This window comes from Penicillium crustosum, assembly GCF_028827405.1.
Source record: "Penicillium crustosum strain IBT 35664 chromosome Unknown utg000005l_segment0_segment0, whole genome shotgun sequence".
NCBI classification, from domain to species: domain Eukaryota; kingdom Fungi; phylum Ascomycota; class Eurotiomycetes; order Eurotiales; family Aspergillaceae; genus Penicillium; species Penicillium crustosum.
This window is the reverse complement of record NW_026623126.1, coordinates 1,705,440-1,717,808: the sequence shown is the minus strand read 5'-3', so window position 1 is coordinate 1,717,808 and position 12,369 is coordinate 1,705,440. Positions and strand designations below refer to the sequence as shown.

The following is a 12,369-nucleotide window of genomic DNA, read 5'->3' as shown; positions in this document are numbered from 1 at the left end:
CTCCTTCAAACGTGTGTGCAAATTGTTCAATTAATCAACATAAATGGTTGCATTGGTGTAATTGCGCTCCTACATTGATCCGATGGAGTGAACTTGTCTTAGTATGCACCACGATCCTTGACAGCCACTTCTTATTCTTACCACGGCCCACTCCACTCTTCGCCGTATGTACACCCGATGAGGCTGTCAATATCGTGTGACGCTTGTCGGTAAGTTTCTATCGGCGCTCTTAGTCGTAATCTTATCTGATTTTTTATGCAGACAAGCAAAAGTCAAATGTGTTCATGAAGGGCAACCGCCTTGTCAACGTTGCTTGAAGACCAAGAACCAAGGATGTAATTTGACAGATCCCCGCGCCTCAAGACAGAGGACACCGAGGAATACTATCTCGTCCAGGACCCCAAGAAAGCGCAAGGCATCGTCCGCCTTATCGCCAGTGGTTGGAGATGCGGAAAGAAACCCCCCTGAGAATGCCCCCGTGGCTCAAGATCTATCCAAGGATCCCATAGCAGCGCTATCACCGGCAACCGTCATCAGCGCAGTGGAAACATACAGAAAGAAGTTCCCAATCACTAATTTTCTTCATTACCCCTCTTTAATCTCCGACATATCATCCAACGTCCACTCGGTAGACTCCATCTTTGTGGCCTCGGTCCTTTCCTTGTGCGCGCGGTTTATGAAAAGCAATGAACTCGAAGAAGAAGAAACATATGCCGACTATGCACGCAAAAACCTTGCGCAGCGCGTGCTTGAGGCCCCTTCGCTTTACCTTGCCCAGTCCCTTGTGATGCTCTCGTTTTATGAGTGGGGCGCCGGGCGACCATATCAAGCTTGGATGTATAGCGGTATGTATCAAATCCCCAATTGGTCGTAGAGCACTGTCTGACAAATATCAGGCATGGCGACATACATGATTCAATCCCTTCTGAAGATGGCAGATGATAGCATGGAACACAATCCTCAAGAGTTCCATGCATCACAAACACAGTACGAACAGCTGGTCCGAACGTACTGGTGCTGCTTTGCGCAAGACTGCGAGCTGAGCTCTGGAGCCCGTCAACACTTTGCGCTCTCATTCTCCCAGATCTCCGTTCCTCTCCCTATCAGTGATCGGGACTTCACGTTTAATCATACGCCAGCTAGCAGGTTGATGCCTGCTGATATGAATAAAGACTGTTTGCTAGCGAGAGATCTTACGATTGAGCATGGTCTCACAATTGTCACTCGAGGATTCGACATATTCGTACGAATCCTAAGATTTGCGAACGAACATCGACGAGCACTCGCTTCTTTGTCTTCGAGCGACTCCGCCTCCCCGCTCCTCTTGACTTGGCAAGTCCTCAGGGAGGAATTGGATGAATGGAGGTCTCTTCAGGATGTAACAGTTCAGTTCCCAGCTACCAGCGTTCAGTCGCACGTGGCACTCGGATACGGGGAGCTGTTTGCATACATCAATCTGGTTCATTGCATGAGGTATTGATTTTTATTTAACGCATTCCAACCAACGATACTAACTCCATTTCCTTCAGCATCCTTTTCCTCCATCGGGACCGCTTCTTATCCAACCTCAAGCCCCATTCCGACGTTTTCCACGACACAAACGATGACGCCCAAGGGGAACCCGACACAATCAAACAGCTATTTGAAGTCGCTCAGCAGATCGGAGGTATCCTCAATGCACTGGATGCCTCTGGTGCACCCGTCATGTCACCGTACTCCGGCTTCAGTGTCTTTGTCGCTGCTCATATCAACATGTACGGAACAATCGCGCCACAGCGATATCCAGGTGGCCTCAAACGGGCGGAAGAAGAAAAGAGCCGAAACCTTGACTATCTCGAGCGACTTAGTAAACTCTGGCCCGTCGGTCGCAGCTGGGTGAGTATTTCCAAAACATCTCTAACCACGCATTGGCAGCTAACAATAATCAGTGGCGAACGGTCCAGGAAGCAAATCGATTCTACGAAATGGTCAAGAGTAACCAAGCCCACTCCGAGGCCGGGATGCACAGTCCCAGGAGATTCGCCCTCGCGGGTACCCTGGATGAATACGGTGATATCCGATCTCGTCCGAGCAGAGACGCGTATGCGACTAGGGCACGAACCTCTGAATCTCGTGATACACACAGCTCTCATGTCCGTGGAGGGACTTCGTCGTCGCCCGGTCTTGGTGGTGAGAACAGCTTTCTTGCTAGAGAGAATTCTGCGCCTGGCGGTCATCATGATTTTGAAACTGATATGTTTCAATGGCCGTTTATTGATGGGTCGTGGTCCCTTGGGTTTGATACGGGGTTGGATGGCTTGTGGTCTAACTCGGGCTTGTTTGATCCAAATCCGACTCTTAGATGATGATACTCTTTTTTTTTATAATGGGATGGGTATGCAGTCAGGGCATTTTTTTGCGGGCTCCCAAAAATTATCATTGTTTCGATATAATATTGTCACGTATGATTTATCCTTACTGTAGATATATATCGCCACGATTTTGTTGGTTTTTTTGCACTTTAAAAAATTTCCGGGGAAATAGTGATGTAACTATATCCTATTCAATAAACGTTTGAATATATTTGAATTGATTTTCAAATATAGATATGATAGTTATATAAAGTTGTTGAAGGGTTGAATGTTGTACATAGGCGGATTGTGCGTGGATGTATACCTAAATAGAGATCACTCATAAAGTCAATACTGCCAGCCACTTACATCAACCAGCCAAGTGGCCGAGCAGTAACTCGACCATCACATCTTCCTTGGTCTAGTGGTGATGATTTCCGCTTGTCATTAACACCGATAAGCGCGGGAGACCGGGGTTCGATTCCCCGAGGGAGAGATTTCTTTTTTGTACCTTTTTTTTTTGTACTGCTATTTTTATCCATCAAATTTACAGCCAAGGAAGTGGTCGAGAATAACGTGGTGGCGGAGAAAAACAATATCTGAGGTTGAGGATGACTCCACGGGGGGTAGGACAAAAAGCACCTTGCAACAAATGATTTCATAGATAACCATCTAAACATTTAGGTGATATGAAACCTGCCTTGCGATTCTCTCAAGACCCCCAGCAAAGCAATCACATCTGCGCTGACATGGGTCCTTATTAAGGGTCCATAGTACAGAGCTTATGTCGAGCTTCACGCGAAGAAACACATTCTCGAACTTGTAATGACCATCACGTCCACGGCGCCAAAAAGCAGTATTCCGACGAATGATCTCGCTATCGGAAGCCTCGGTGATCATACCGAGTGCAATGCTAATGATCAGATCCGCTCGAATAGTTATTTCCCACACCGCGCGAATGACATCCTGGATGCGCTCCTTACCTCGACCATCTGGATCGCACCGCAGGATATTGGCTTGAGTATCTAAGTTGTTTTTAAAGATGCGGCATTCGTGTAGGAGGTAGTCTTGCCAGGATCCGAGTACTGGAGACATGCTTCTGGTGAGGACCGACTTGGCTTAACTGGCTGATGAATTTGAGTAGATTGGGGGGAATTGAGGTATTTATATTAGCATGGTTGATGGGTGAAGATATCCCTCGAACAAAGAAGAGAAGGGAGGGCATTGGTTTGTTTTTGATCGTCTGGGAATACAAAGGGTATACATCCATGGCGACAAAGACAACCAGACTACTTGAGACATACACCACCTTTATAAGTCATAATGCACGTACACCTAAATCAGAATATACAGGTAGAAGGAGGGAAAGAAAGAGGACATAAAGAAAATTCATTAGGGTATTAATGAGTGGGTATATAATAATGAGACATTTGACAGCAGCATCCCCCGTTAATGTGTTTCCACAGTCTGTGATACAGCCACCGTCTTCCTGATGCCGTCCTGGTTGTGGATAGAGTCGGAAGAGCCGACGCCCTCTGGAGGACCGGCAAATGAAATCAGATGGCTTTGGTCACCAAAGTTCGTCACCTTGTCCCAGTCAGTAGCAGCATTGGAAGCCGGGGCCGATTTCCTATCACTCAACGGATGGGACGAGCCGCCGTTCTGGTAGTATTTCTGCGACGAATAGTTCTTCTTGTAATGGGCCAACATGACGTTGAGGACGGGTAGACAAGCGCAGATCAATCCGACGCCTCCCTCGGCATTTCTACTAGTCGTTAGAAAAAGAAAAAGAACCAAGAAAGGGAAGGGTTTCATGACATACCCGGACAGAATGACACGAACGAACATAAGGCCCTCATCACTTGAACCTTTCAACACCAGGACCAATCGGTAAAGACTGAATCCGGTGGCCAGTCCACCAGCTCCGAGCAGACCTATCACGCGAAGCTTTCGATTGCGCGACATTTGCAAAGACCATGTCAATGGCAACGGGAGAACAAGGATGATAAGGTCACTGACGACACTAATCACGGAGTCGGCAATGAGGGCGGCGGTTTGGTCCAGGCAGGTTCCCGGCACCTGGTCACCAAGCCAGTACCTGGGGATGGGCCCGCAGATGCGAATCTTGACGATCAGGGCGACGGTGTAGTAGCAGCATAAGCAGCCGAGGAAGATATATATGAACCAGACTTTGCCACGGAAGGGAGCGAAGATGCGGGTGAGAATGGCTAGGAGGGCGATTTTGACGAAGAGTGCCATCGGACAGTAGAGAATGGTCGCAATGTAACAGAACTTTTTGAATGCGATTTGCTCCGTAGTGTCGAGTTCGGTAATTGGATATCCTCCACCATGGTTACCGACTAGTAGAGTAAGTATGTGGTTGTTATCATGTAGGAAGTATTAGCACCTACTGACGAGGGAGATTGCACAATATCCCATAAACAGAAACTGCATAAAAAGTCAGTCTTGGCTAAGAAAGCACTGAATTATTTTGCTCAACGTACCCAAGCAATTGTACAGGCAACTAGAGAATGGTTAACAAAATCCCCGAAAAATGTATATCTGCAAGGGACAGCTCACGATCTTCAACCCCCAAGGATTGCTTGAATCGAAACCGGGTATAAAATCGCAATGCTACGAAAATAGTCACGATTGGAATACACAGAGCTTGTGTGACAATATTGATAGTATGCAAGACATCTGTTGGGTTCTCGACAGTCATGATGGACTTGAAGGTGAAGTTCTCCCCCTACAATCCAAAGTAGCAGGGGCTCGAGAAGATAAAGGACTCCATATCTTGAAAATGAGGATGGACAGAAAAGACGATCTTTAGCGGGGACTTGAAAGCTATCGAACCACTACTCTGTCGACTATGTAACAGTGGCGCGCGGGATCCATGACGGTGATGATTGCTCAAGGGGGTGCGATAGACCCCACCACCGGGCCTTTTTTCATTTCTGAATGGTTATGGGAGACTTCCATGATCCATGAATAACACTAGACGACACTAGACTCAGTTTATACTCCACCCGTATGCACGAGCGTCGTAGGTGCCAACCAGCCGGGCAAATAGTATCGATTCTAGTGCCTCGTATTAGTCCGATCCAAAATTTTGCACCGGTTTGCCACTAAGACCGTTGTTTTACCAAATGGATAAATAAATGGGCCTTAGTTGAACCCTATAATGACTAGCCGAGGCACTATGACAGCTTTGACAGCAACAATGCCTTTAATTAGTGATCGACATAGTGCGAAAAAAGGAGTTGTGTGAGGTTTTGTTCTCTTTTTTCCCTCTTTTCCTCTTTTCCCTCGATAATTCCCTTCTCGATAATTCATTACATAGTAAAACGGCATAGAACCAAAGACAAAAAGAAAAAAAAAGACCAAAAAACATGACCGTCCACTACTTGAACGGAAAAGACTCCGGTCTCTTCAAACCCCTGACTATTTCAAATGGCAACATTACCCTCGAGCATCGTGTTGTCCATGCGCCTTTGACCCGCAACCGGGGAGAACCATTGAATCCTTCCAGCACCCCGGATCATCCCAATCGCATCTGGATACCTGGAGATGCGGTTGTGGAGTATTATTCCCAGCGTGCGACCAAAGGTGGCTTGATAATCTCTGAAGGGATTCCACCATCACTTGAGGTAAGCATCAAACCCAATTTGGTGGCACACGGTCCCCTTTATGAGAACGGATATTGTACGGAGAACCGAGCAATTCCCTTGGAATTGCACGGGTAATGACAATTATTCAAACTTTAATTATTCAAATTTTTTTTAACATCGTTTTAACAGAGCAATGGTATGCCCGGAGTACCCGGTCTTTTCATCCCCGAACAAGCTGCGGGTTGGAAACGAGTCGTGGACGCCGTTCATGCAAAGGGAGGGATTATCTTTTGCCAATTGTGGCACGCCGGGCGTGCTACGATCCCTCAGATGACCGGATCGCCGGCAGTTTGCCCCTCGGCCTCTGTGTGGGATTCGCCGACGGAATGTTATTCGCATCCGCCCGTCGGCTCCACTCAGCCCGTGCCCTACGCCAATCACCCGCCCATCGAAATGACAGTGGAACACATCAAGCAAACTATCGACGATTATTGCACCGCGGCTAAGACTGCCATGGATATTGGATTTGATGGCGTGGAGATCCATAGCGGAAATGGTTACCTGCCGGAGCAATTTTTGAGCTCAAACATCAACAAGCGTGACGATGCTTACGGCGGTACTCCAGAGAAGCGCTGCCAGTTTGTGTTTGAGTTGATGGAGCAGGTGGCCAAGACAATTGGTGAGCAGAATCTGGCTATTAGATTGTCGCCGTTTGGTATGTTCAATCAAGCGCGCGGAGAACAGCGCATTGAGACTTGGACTCACTTGTGTGAGGGTCTGAAGAAGACTCTCCCATCGCTGTCGTATGTCAGCTTTATTGAGCCGGTATGTTTTTGTTTTGTTTTGCATCTATCTAATGGTACACTGCTAACCTGTTCTAGCGTTATGAACAAATCTTTGGCGCTGAAGAGAAGGATAAGTTCCTCGAAAGCTGGGGCTTGTTGGATGTGACTCTTGATCGTTTCCGTCAGATCTTCGGCTCCACCCCGTTCTTCTCCGCGGGTGGATGGGACGATCAAAACTCTTGGGGAGTAGTGGAATCGGGCAAGTACGATGCTCTGTTGTACGGCCGATACTTTACCAGCAACCCAGATTTAGTGCACAGACTGAAGGAAAAGATCCCCATGGCTCCTTATGACCGAACTCGGTTTTATGGACCGTTTGAGGACAACACCTTCCATTATACTGATTACCCTACTGTGGATCAAAATTAGGTGATTCTATATAGAGTGTATAGCATTAGATATTAGACCTCATATATCCATGGATATTCTATGCATGTCACACCTGTTTAAGCATAAAAATTAACCTTGGAAATCTCGAATCCCATCACTGGAAAGGTTAGAGTCCAGACCAAAGTCGACTTCAAGTGAACCATGGTTCGAATAAGTTCACCGGCATCGGGAATTTCCGAAAACAACCTTGGAACCATAGAATATACATATCCATGACAGCTCTATACTCGGAACGGAGTTCAACGTTCGGAAATACTCCGTACCTCGGTGCAAAGTTCTACTAAGAGACTGGAAACAACACCCGTGATTGGGATCGTCGGAAGTCCCCACTCGACTCCACCGCGGCAGTTGCGAAAATCCGATGAGTAGAAAAGTAGAAAATAGTTCAAAGTACGGAGTAGCAAATATGTCTCTAAATTGGTGTTGGTAGAATATCCGTCGCTGTCATATGACTCAACTCAACATTAGGAAATATTAATAAGGCCCAGGCCCACTGAATTTGGCTTGATGCCTCGGGCGGGGACCACACCCGTGTGGCTTCACGGAGAACTACGGGAGTAGGTTACTTTCACCAACGGCACGGCACGGAAAGGAACGGCAAAGAAACTACAAAAGTGGGAAACAAAGTTGTTACATATCTCGAGGTCTAATCGAACAGCTCTCCTTCCATTTACCTCCCTCTTGCGGTTAGCTGACGCCAAGGGGCTATGGTATGACACAATTTGAATTTGTCGATCATGTGTCTAGGATTTGTTACCGATAAACGAACTCGTGGGCCGGACGCATGTGAAAAGGCTGAAGGAATAAGCGCGCTGTTGACACGGGCGAGGTGGATTGGGCTGAATGTGTACTAGACCGAAACGGGGTTAGCGGAAAGGGTAAGGGCATGAGTTGCCTTCTTTGATGTTAAGGTTGACAGAGAACCGTAGTAAGAGGATTGAAGTTTATACTCCATATCTAACCGTGCCAAGCGCCCAATACTCCATACACCTACCGGGTATTGGTGCGCCCCAGCAGATGCAATATTTTCACCAGATCCAATATCTAGAAATTAAGTGTCTGTTGTATGGTTTACCCATACGAAAGGTACTTAGATACCCCGTAGGCATAGCACACTTTTTTTCTCGGTCCTTGTCGGGTATTGTAAGAGCGAAATGTGGTTGTGATAATTATTTGCTTTCGCATTCGATGTCACGCGTCTGGTTTTTATTTACATGGCACAGATGTGACGTTGAATGAGTTTCTCCATTGACTTAGGTCAATCGCAAATGACACACACAGGCCACTCAATCCATTGATGGAATTCAGTTCCTAGAGACTGCCGAATTCCCGTAATGACATGTCGATCCCAAGCGATCATAAGCCACGAGGATCTCATGAACCTCAAAAGAATACACCAGTAAGCAAGAATAACCAGCGCAAATGGCTCCTTTTCCTCAAGAAGACAGATGAACTCATCAGGCCGTCTGTATATCCACCCGAAGAGGGGGGCCATCAAGTTAACACCATCCTTCCCAGCACTTAGATACCGGTATGCTTCCTCAAACATTTCGAACAAGTTTTCAAGTGCATCGGTATAAATCTGAGACGTGGAACTCCCGCCAGCTTGCGTTTCAATAAAACGTTGAAGTGCTTTAATCCGAGACTGATGTTTTTCGAGCTCATCTTGTAACAGGGGGCTGACGCCCTGAATATCAGGGTCGGTTTGAATCTCTAAGACACCAGTAAAGATTTTGTCATGGCTAGAGAACAAAATCGACCTCACTCCTCTCATAAGAACCAGCCATTCGGCCTTGCCGGTCTCACTGAACACAAGGTATTCACCGGGTTTTGGACCGTGTGCAAAATAGACAAAACATATCAGCACTGTCGACATGTAGATCGACTGGCAGTTCCCTGAGTCAAGGCTCGATAGAATAGCTGACACGGATCGAATGCCGAACGTGAAGTGGTCATCTGCCTGCAACACATACCGGTCTCTTTTCTCGGGGTGGAGGTAGCCCAGATGCAAAGCTGCCAGCGCCAACATGAGATGGAAGATAGATGGCGTGGAGAACCCCCATTGTGGAAGGTGAGTTCTCCAGACTTGATTGCGATCGGTTGCTTCGTCCACTAGGGTGCGATATGTCTCTGTGACAAAGTGGTGGAAGAGTCGTAGGTCGGCGAATGAGATCATATCCTGACTCTGTGATAGGGCGCTGGAGCTGGAATCCTTGGACTGGACTTCCGTGGAGACTGTCTGCGAAGATGTCTCGCATGTTTCGTCCTTGGGCTTGCATTTTTTAGATTGGTATTTAGAAGGCTTGAATTGAAATTGCGCTTTCGAAGCTTTGGGTGGGGATGGTGCTGAAGAGGGCGAAGCTGATGGTGTAGCTCCTGTCGAGAGAAAGTCGCAATCGATAGCATGATGGATGCATTTCGAGCAAGCTGGCTTCCTTTCGTCACACTGTAGACTATTAGTGGGTTATCATCCAAAAATTTCACTCTCAACCCAGTCCACTCGTGATCTAAAACAAATTGATGGCTTGAGAGTATCCAGGGTCCTTAAATGAACGGTGCTCTCATTTATATCCATCTCGGGAATGACTTGTCGAAGGCCACAACTAGGTTCATAGACTTGGAAAGTACTCACTTTTATTCGCCGTCTTTTACAATTCCCACACCCTGAACGAGATTTATGATGTGACTTTCGGGATCGGATTGTCTGTATGTTTTCCATGATTATGTATTACTTAGGGCTTGGAGAGCGTCGTATTCGGTTTAATTTTGCTGTTTTCGGCCCTCGGCAAGGGTCCAAGCGATGACGTAATGATTGAAAATAGAACACACGTGACCGTGGAGTATAGGAACATGAAGGTATGTTGTATACCGAAAATGAAGATGTAGAAAGTCAAAAGGAGTTAGAAGATTGGGGAAAATATGGAAGAGGAAATAGTCTGCGTCCACCAAACTTGGACCAAGTGCTCGCTTGACCCTAAACTCAAGGCTGCACCGTCCTTTTATATGTCTGCCTAATAAAAGGTGCAAGATGGACATGATATGACCATCTTTTATATTTGGAAAGATTCACAGTCTTTAGTCCAAGAAACAAGGAAATATAAAATGCATGAAGTAATAAACACCATGCGCAGAGGTTCTGTTTTGATACTCTTGAGTCTCCCTTAGTGAGTGATTATCAATTACTATAAAGCTACCTAGGTAAATAGGTGCCCCTCTGCTAATGTATCTTACATATCTCTAATTTTATCGACCTCTACATCCATGATTGACGTTGATCTGCTCTATCGGGCTATCAGATACCCCATGTTATATATGGTCCTCAAAGCGGGTCTCGGTGATAGTGCTCTTCAACCTCCACCGTAACATCTACCGTCCTTAGCACGGCCCCCTTCCCTTGACTTCCTTCCGTCAAATGTCGTGTACTCTCCGCTCCCTCGCTCGAACTAGACTGCCTGCCACCCTCATAATTCTGATTCGGATTTTGACCCGACGAAACCTCAGTGACAACACCGGTCTCACCTCCCCACCCATCAAACATTGACCCTCCATTCTTCATTGACCGTCCATGCGACTGCAACTGCGAATGGTGCCGGCTTACTCCCGAGGAGGATTGGTTGATATACCCGCTGACCTTGGACTGCGGGAGCTCGAACCCGATCCCTTCAGAGATCTGGGTTGAGATCAGGCCAGAGTGCAGGCCGGCGAAGATGTGGTACAGGGTTGGAACGCAGGAGATTATGACGGTTGTGAGCATCATTGTCTGACCGATTATTTCCCAGTCGATTATATCCCCTATATATTTGTCAGATTAATTTAATGAGGCGTTGAGGGGATTTGGACAGGGAATCGGGTGTCACAGACAGGAGACGTCGGTTGAGTGGACGAATGAAGGTAGAAGGGCGAGGTGAGCAATTCCGAGGCCGACGACACTGTGATGGGTTAGTCAGTGAGTTGTTGAATTCAGTGGGAAAGTCCTGGAGTTAGCGCTAAGATACCTTAGGCGCAAAGAGAAGGAGCACACGATCTTCACCCGCTTGTGCCAGACCATCTGGACATTACGCATCATTATGAACGGTAGGACAACAATGATAATCTCTGTGAGGATGTTGAAGATCGCGATCGGATAGAATATCGCTCCCTGTTTGGGATTAGATGGGATGTTCAGTCAATTGTGGCCCGGTGCCCTGATTTAATTAAACTGACCTCTCCAGCACATCGCTCGGGGGAGTATAGCCACGGATCGGGTAATCCACACTGGAAAGCTATACTCAACGCTGCGAATATCGACCACCCGACAACTATACCAACGGTGACTGTACAACTGCGACGCAGGTTCTTGCTTGGCGTTAACTTCCAAACCAGCAGAATGGTCGACATTTTTGAAAATGCCAAGACAACGATGAGCAGAATGTGAGCAGCGAAGGCAAACTTGCTCCAGGTTTGGATATCGCCTTCGCTTAGGCGGTTCTGGTGCTTTCCCAGTCCATGGTCAACCGCCTTCTGCAAGATAACGACTTGAATAATTGCAAGAACCAAAGCGACCCAGATAGGAGTATTGACTGCTGTCTGTCGCTGCTTGAAATAAATCACCGAACTAATCTTAGCGAGCACGAAGATGATGGCCACAATCAGAAGAGACACCGACACCAAGGTGATGATAGTACCGCGATTATCACTTGAAAGGGCCTGGAAGGCATTTTTTTGGTCGGCCATCGTACCTTGACATCGTCTTCAGTAGTTTGGACTCTGGCGAGCTTGCAGGATGGGCGCCGGCATATAAGAAAACCTGGCCTTTTCACATGGCCTTTTCACATCCCTGGTCATGCAATTTCTTATTGGAAATTTACAACCCCTGTTGTTACTTCGAGCGCGAACTCTATCTCAGTGCTAGGCAATGTCCGAGGCGGATCTCATCCCGTGCAAGGATGTGAATCCTGTGAATCCCGTGAACTCGCTACCCCCGTCGAATCAAACACCCCAATTATTGGAGACCACTCTGATGGGCCGGAGATTTTATATTGTTTTTTTCCGACAGCATTTTTCCATCTGGTTTAGAAAGCTCCCGGAATCGTCGTGGCCAAATTTACGAAGGATCATCAGGCCGCTTGAAATATCTCCGGCGAATCCTGATCCACTAACCAGCACTAACCACCACTAAACAACACTAAACAACACTAATCCGCACTAAACTGC

At 47.1% G+C, this 12,369-nt stretch overlaps 7 protein-coding genes across 7 annotated transcripts; 2 read left to right on the top strand and 5 right to left on the bottom strand.

Moving 5' to 3' along the window:
- Window positions 1-177: 177 nt before the first annotated feature.
- On the top strand, window positions 178-2,345 carry N7487_011343 (transcription factor domain-containing protein; the record flags this gene model as incomplete). The annotated part of the gene is made up of 5 exons (XM_056879073.1): window positions 178-209; window positions 262-845; window positions 897-1,473; window positions 1,530-1,875; window positions 1,929-2,345. The coding sequence occupies 5 exons, from the start codon at window positions 178-180 to the stop codon at window positions 2,343-2,345; spliced, it is 1,956 nt and encodes a 651-aa protein (XP_056724392.1).
- Window positions 2,346-2,594: 249 nt separating this feature from the next.
- Window positions 2,595-2,872, bottom strand: N7487_011342 (uncharacterized protein; the record flags this gene model as incomplete). The annotated part of the gene is made up of 2 exons (XM_056879072.1): window positions 2,595-2,655; window positions 2,700-2,872. 2 exons carry the CDS (start codon window positions 2,870-2,872, stop codon window positions 2,595-2,597), a joined length of 234 nt encoding a protein of 77 aa, XP_056724391.1.
- A 130-nt stretch (window positions 2,873-3,002) lies between these two features.
- On the bottom strand, window positions 3,003-3,425 carry N7487_011341 (uncharacterized protein; the record flags this gene model as incomplete). Its single annotated transcript, XM_056879071.1, has 1 exon — window positions 3,003-3,425. One exon carries the CDS (start codon window positions 3,423-3,425, stop codon window positions 3,003-3,005), a length of 423 nt encoding a protein of 140 aa, XP_056724390.1.
- A 354-nt stretch (window positions 3,426-3,779) lies between these two features.
- On the bottom strand, window positions 3,780-5,052 carry N7487_011340 (uncharacterized protein; the record flags this gene model as incomplete). The annotated part of the gene is made up of 5 exons (XM_056879070.1): window positions 3,780-4,095; window positions 4,153-4,690; window positions 4,742-4,778; window positions 4,835-4,854; window positions 4,911-5,052. 5 exons carry the CDS (start codon window positions 5,050-5,052, stop codon window positions 3,780-3,782), a joined length of 1,053 nt encoding a protein of 350 aa, XP_056724389.1.
- A 658-nt stretch (window positions 5,053-5,710) lies between these two features.
- Window positions 5,711-7,205, top strand: N7487_011339 (alkene reductase). The gene is made up of 3 exons (XM_056879069.1): window positions 5,711-5,980; window positions 6,131-6,766; window positions 6,823-7,205. Exons 1-3 carry the CDS (start codon window positions 5,723-5,725, stop codon window positions 7,153-7,155), a joined length of 1,227 nt encoding a protein of 408 aa, XP_056724388.1. The 5' UTR covers window positions 5,711-5,722; the 3' UTR covers window positions 7,156-7,205.
- A 1,229-nt stretch (window positions 7,206-8,434) lies between these two features.
- Window positions 8,435-9,895, bottom strand: N7487_011338 (Zn(II)2Cys6 transcription factor domain-containing protein; the record flags this gene model as incomplete). The annotated part of the gene is made up of 2 exons (XM_056879068.1): window positions 8,435-9,622; window positions 9,809-9,895. The coding sequence occupies 2 exons, from the start codon at window positions 9,893-9,895 to the stop codon at window positions 8,435-8,437; spliced, it is 1,275 nt and encodes a 424-aa protein (XP_056724387.1).
- A 600-nt stretch (window positions 9,896-10,495) lies between these two features.
- On the bottom strand, window positions 10,496-11,889 carry N7487_011337 (uncharacterized protein; the record flags this gene model as incomplete). Its single annotated transcript, XM_056879067.1, has 4 exons — window positions 10,496-10,968; window positions 11,038-11,105; window positions 11,172-11,314; window positions 11,380-11,889. 4 exons carry the CDS (start codon window positions 11,887-11,889, stop codon window positions 10,496-10,498), a joined length of 1,194 nt encoding a protein of 397 aa, XP_056724386.1.
- Window positions 11,890-12,369: the final 480 nt, after the last annotated feature.

Coding starts and splice junctions, on each gene's coding strand:
- N7487_011339 (XM_056879069.1), top strand. CDS start 5,723: ATGACCGTCCACTACTTGAACGGAAAAGACTCCGGTCTCTTCAAACCC. Junction 5,981..6,130: donor GGATTCCACCATCACTTGAG/GTAAGCATCAAA, acceptor TCGTTTTAACAG/AGCAATGGTATGCCCGGAGT. Junction 6,767..6,822: donor ATGTCAGCTTTATTGAGCCG/GTATGTTTTTGT, acceptor AACCTGTTCTAG/CGTTATGAACAAATCTTTGG.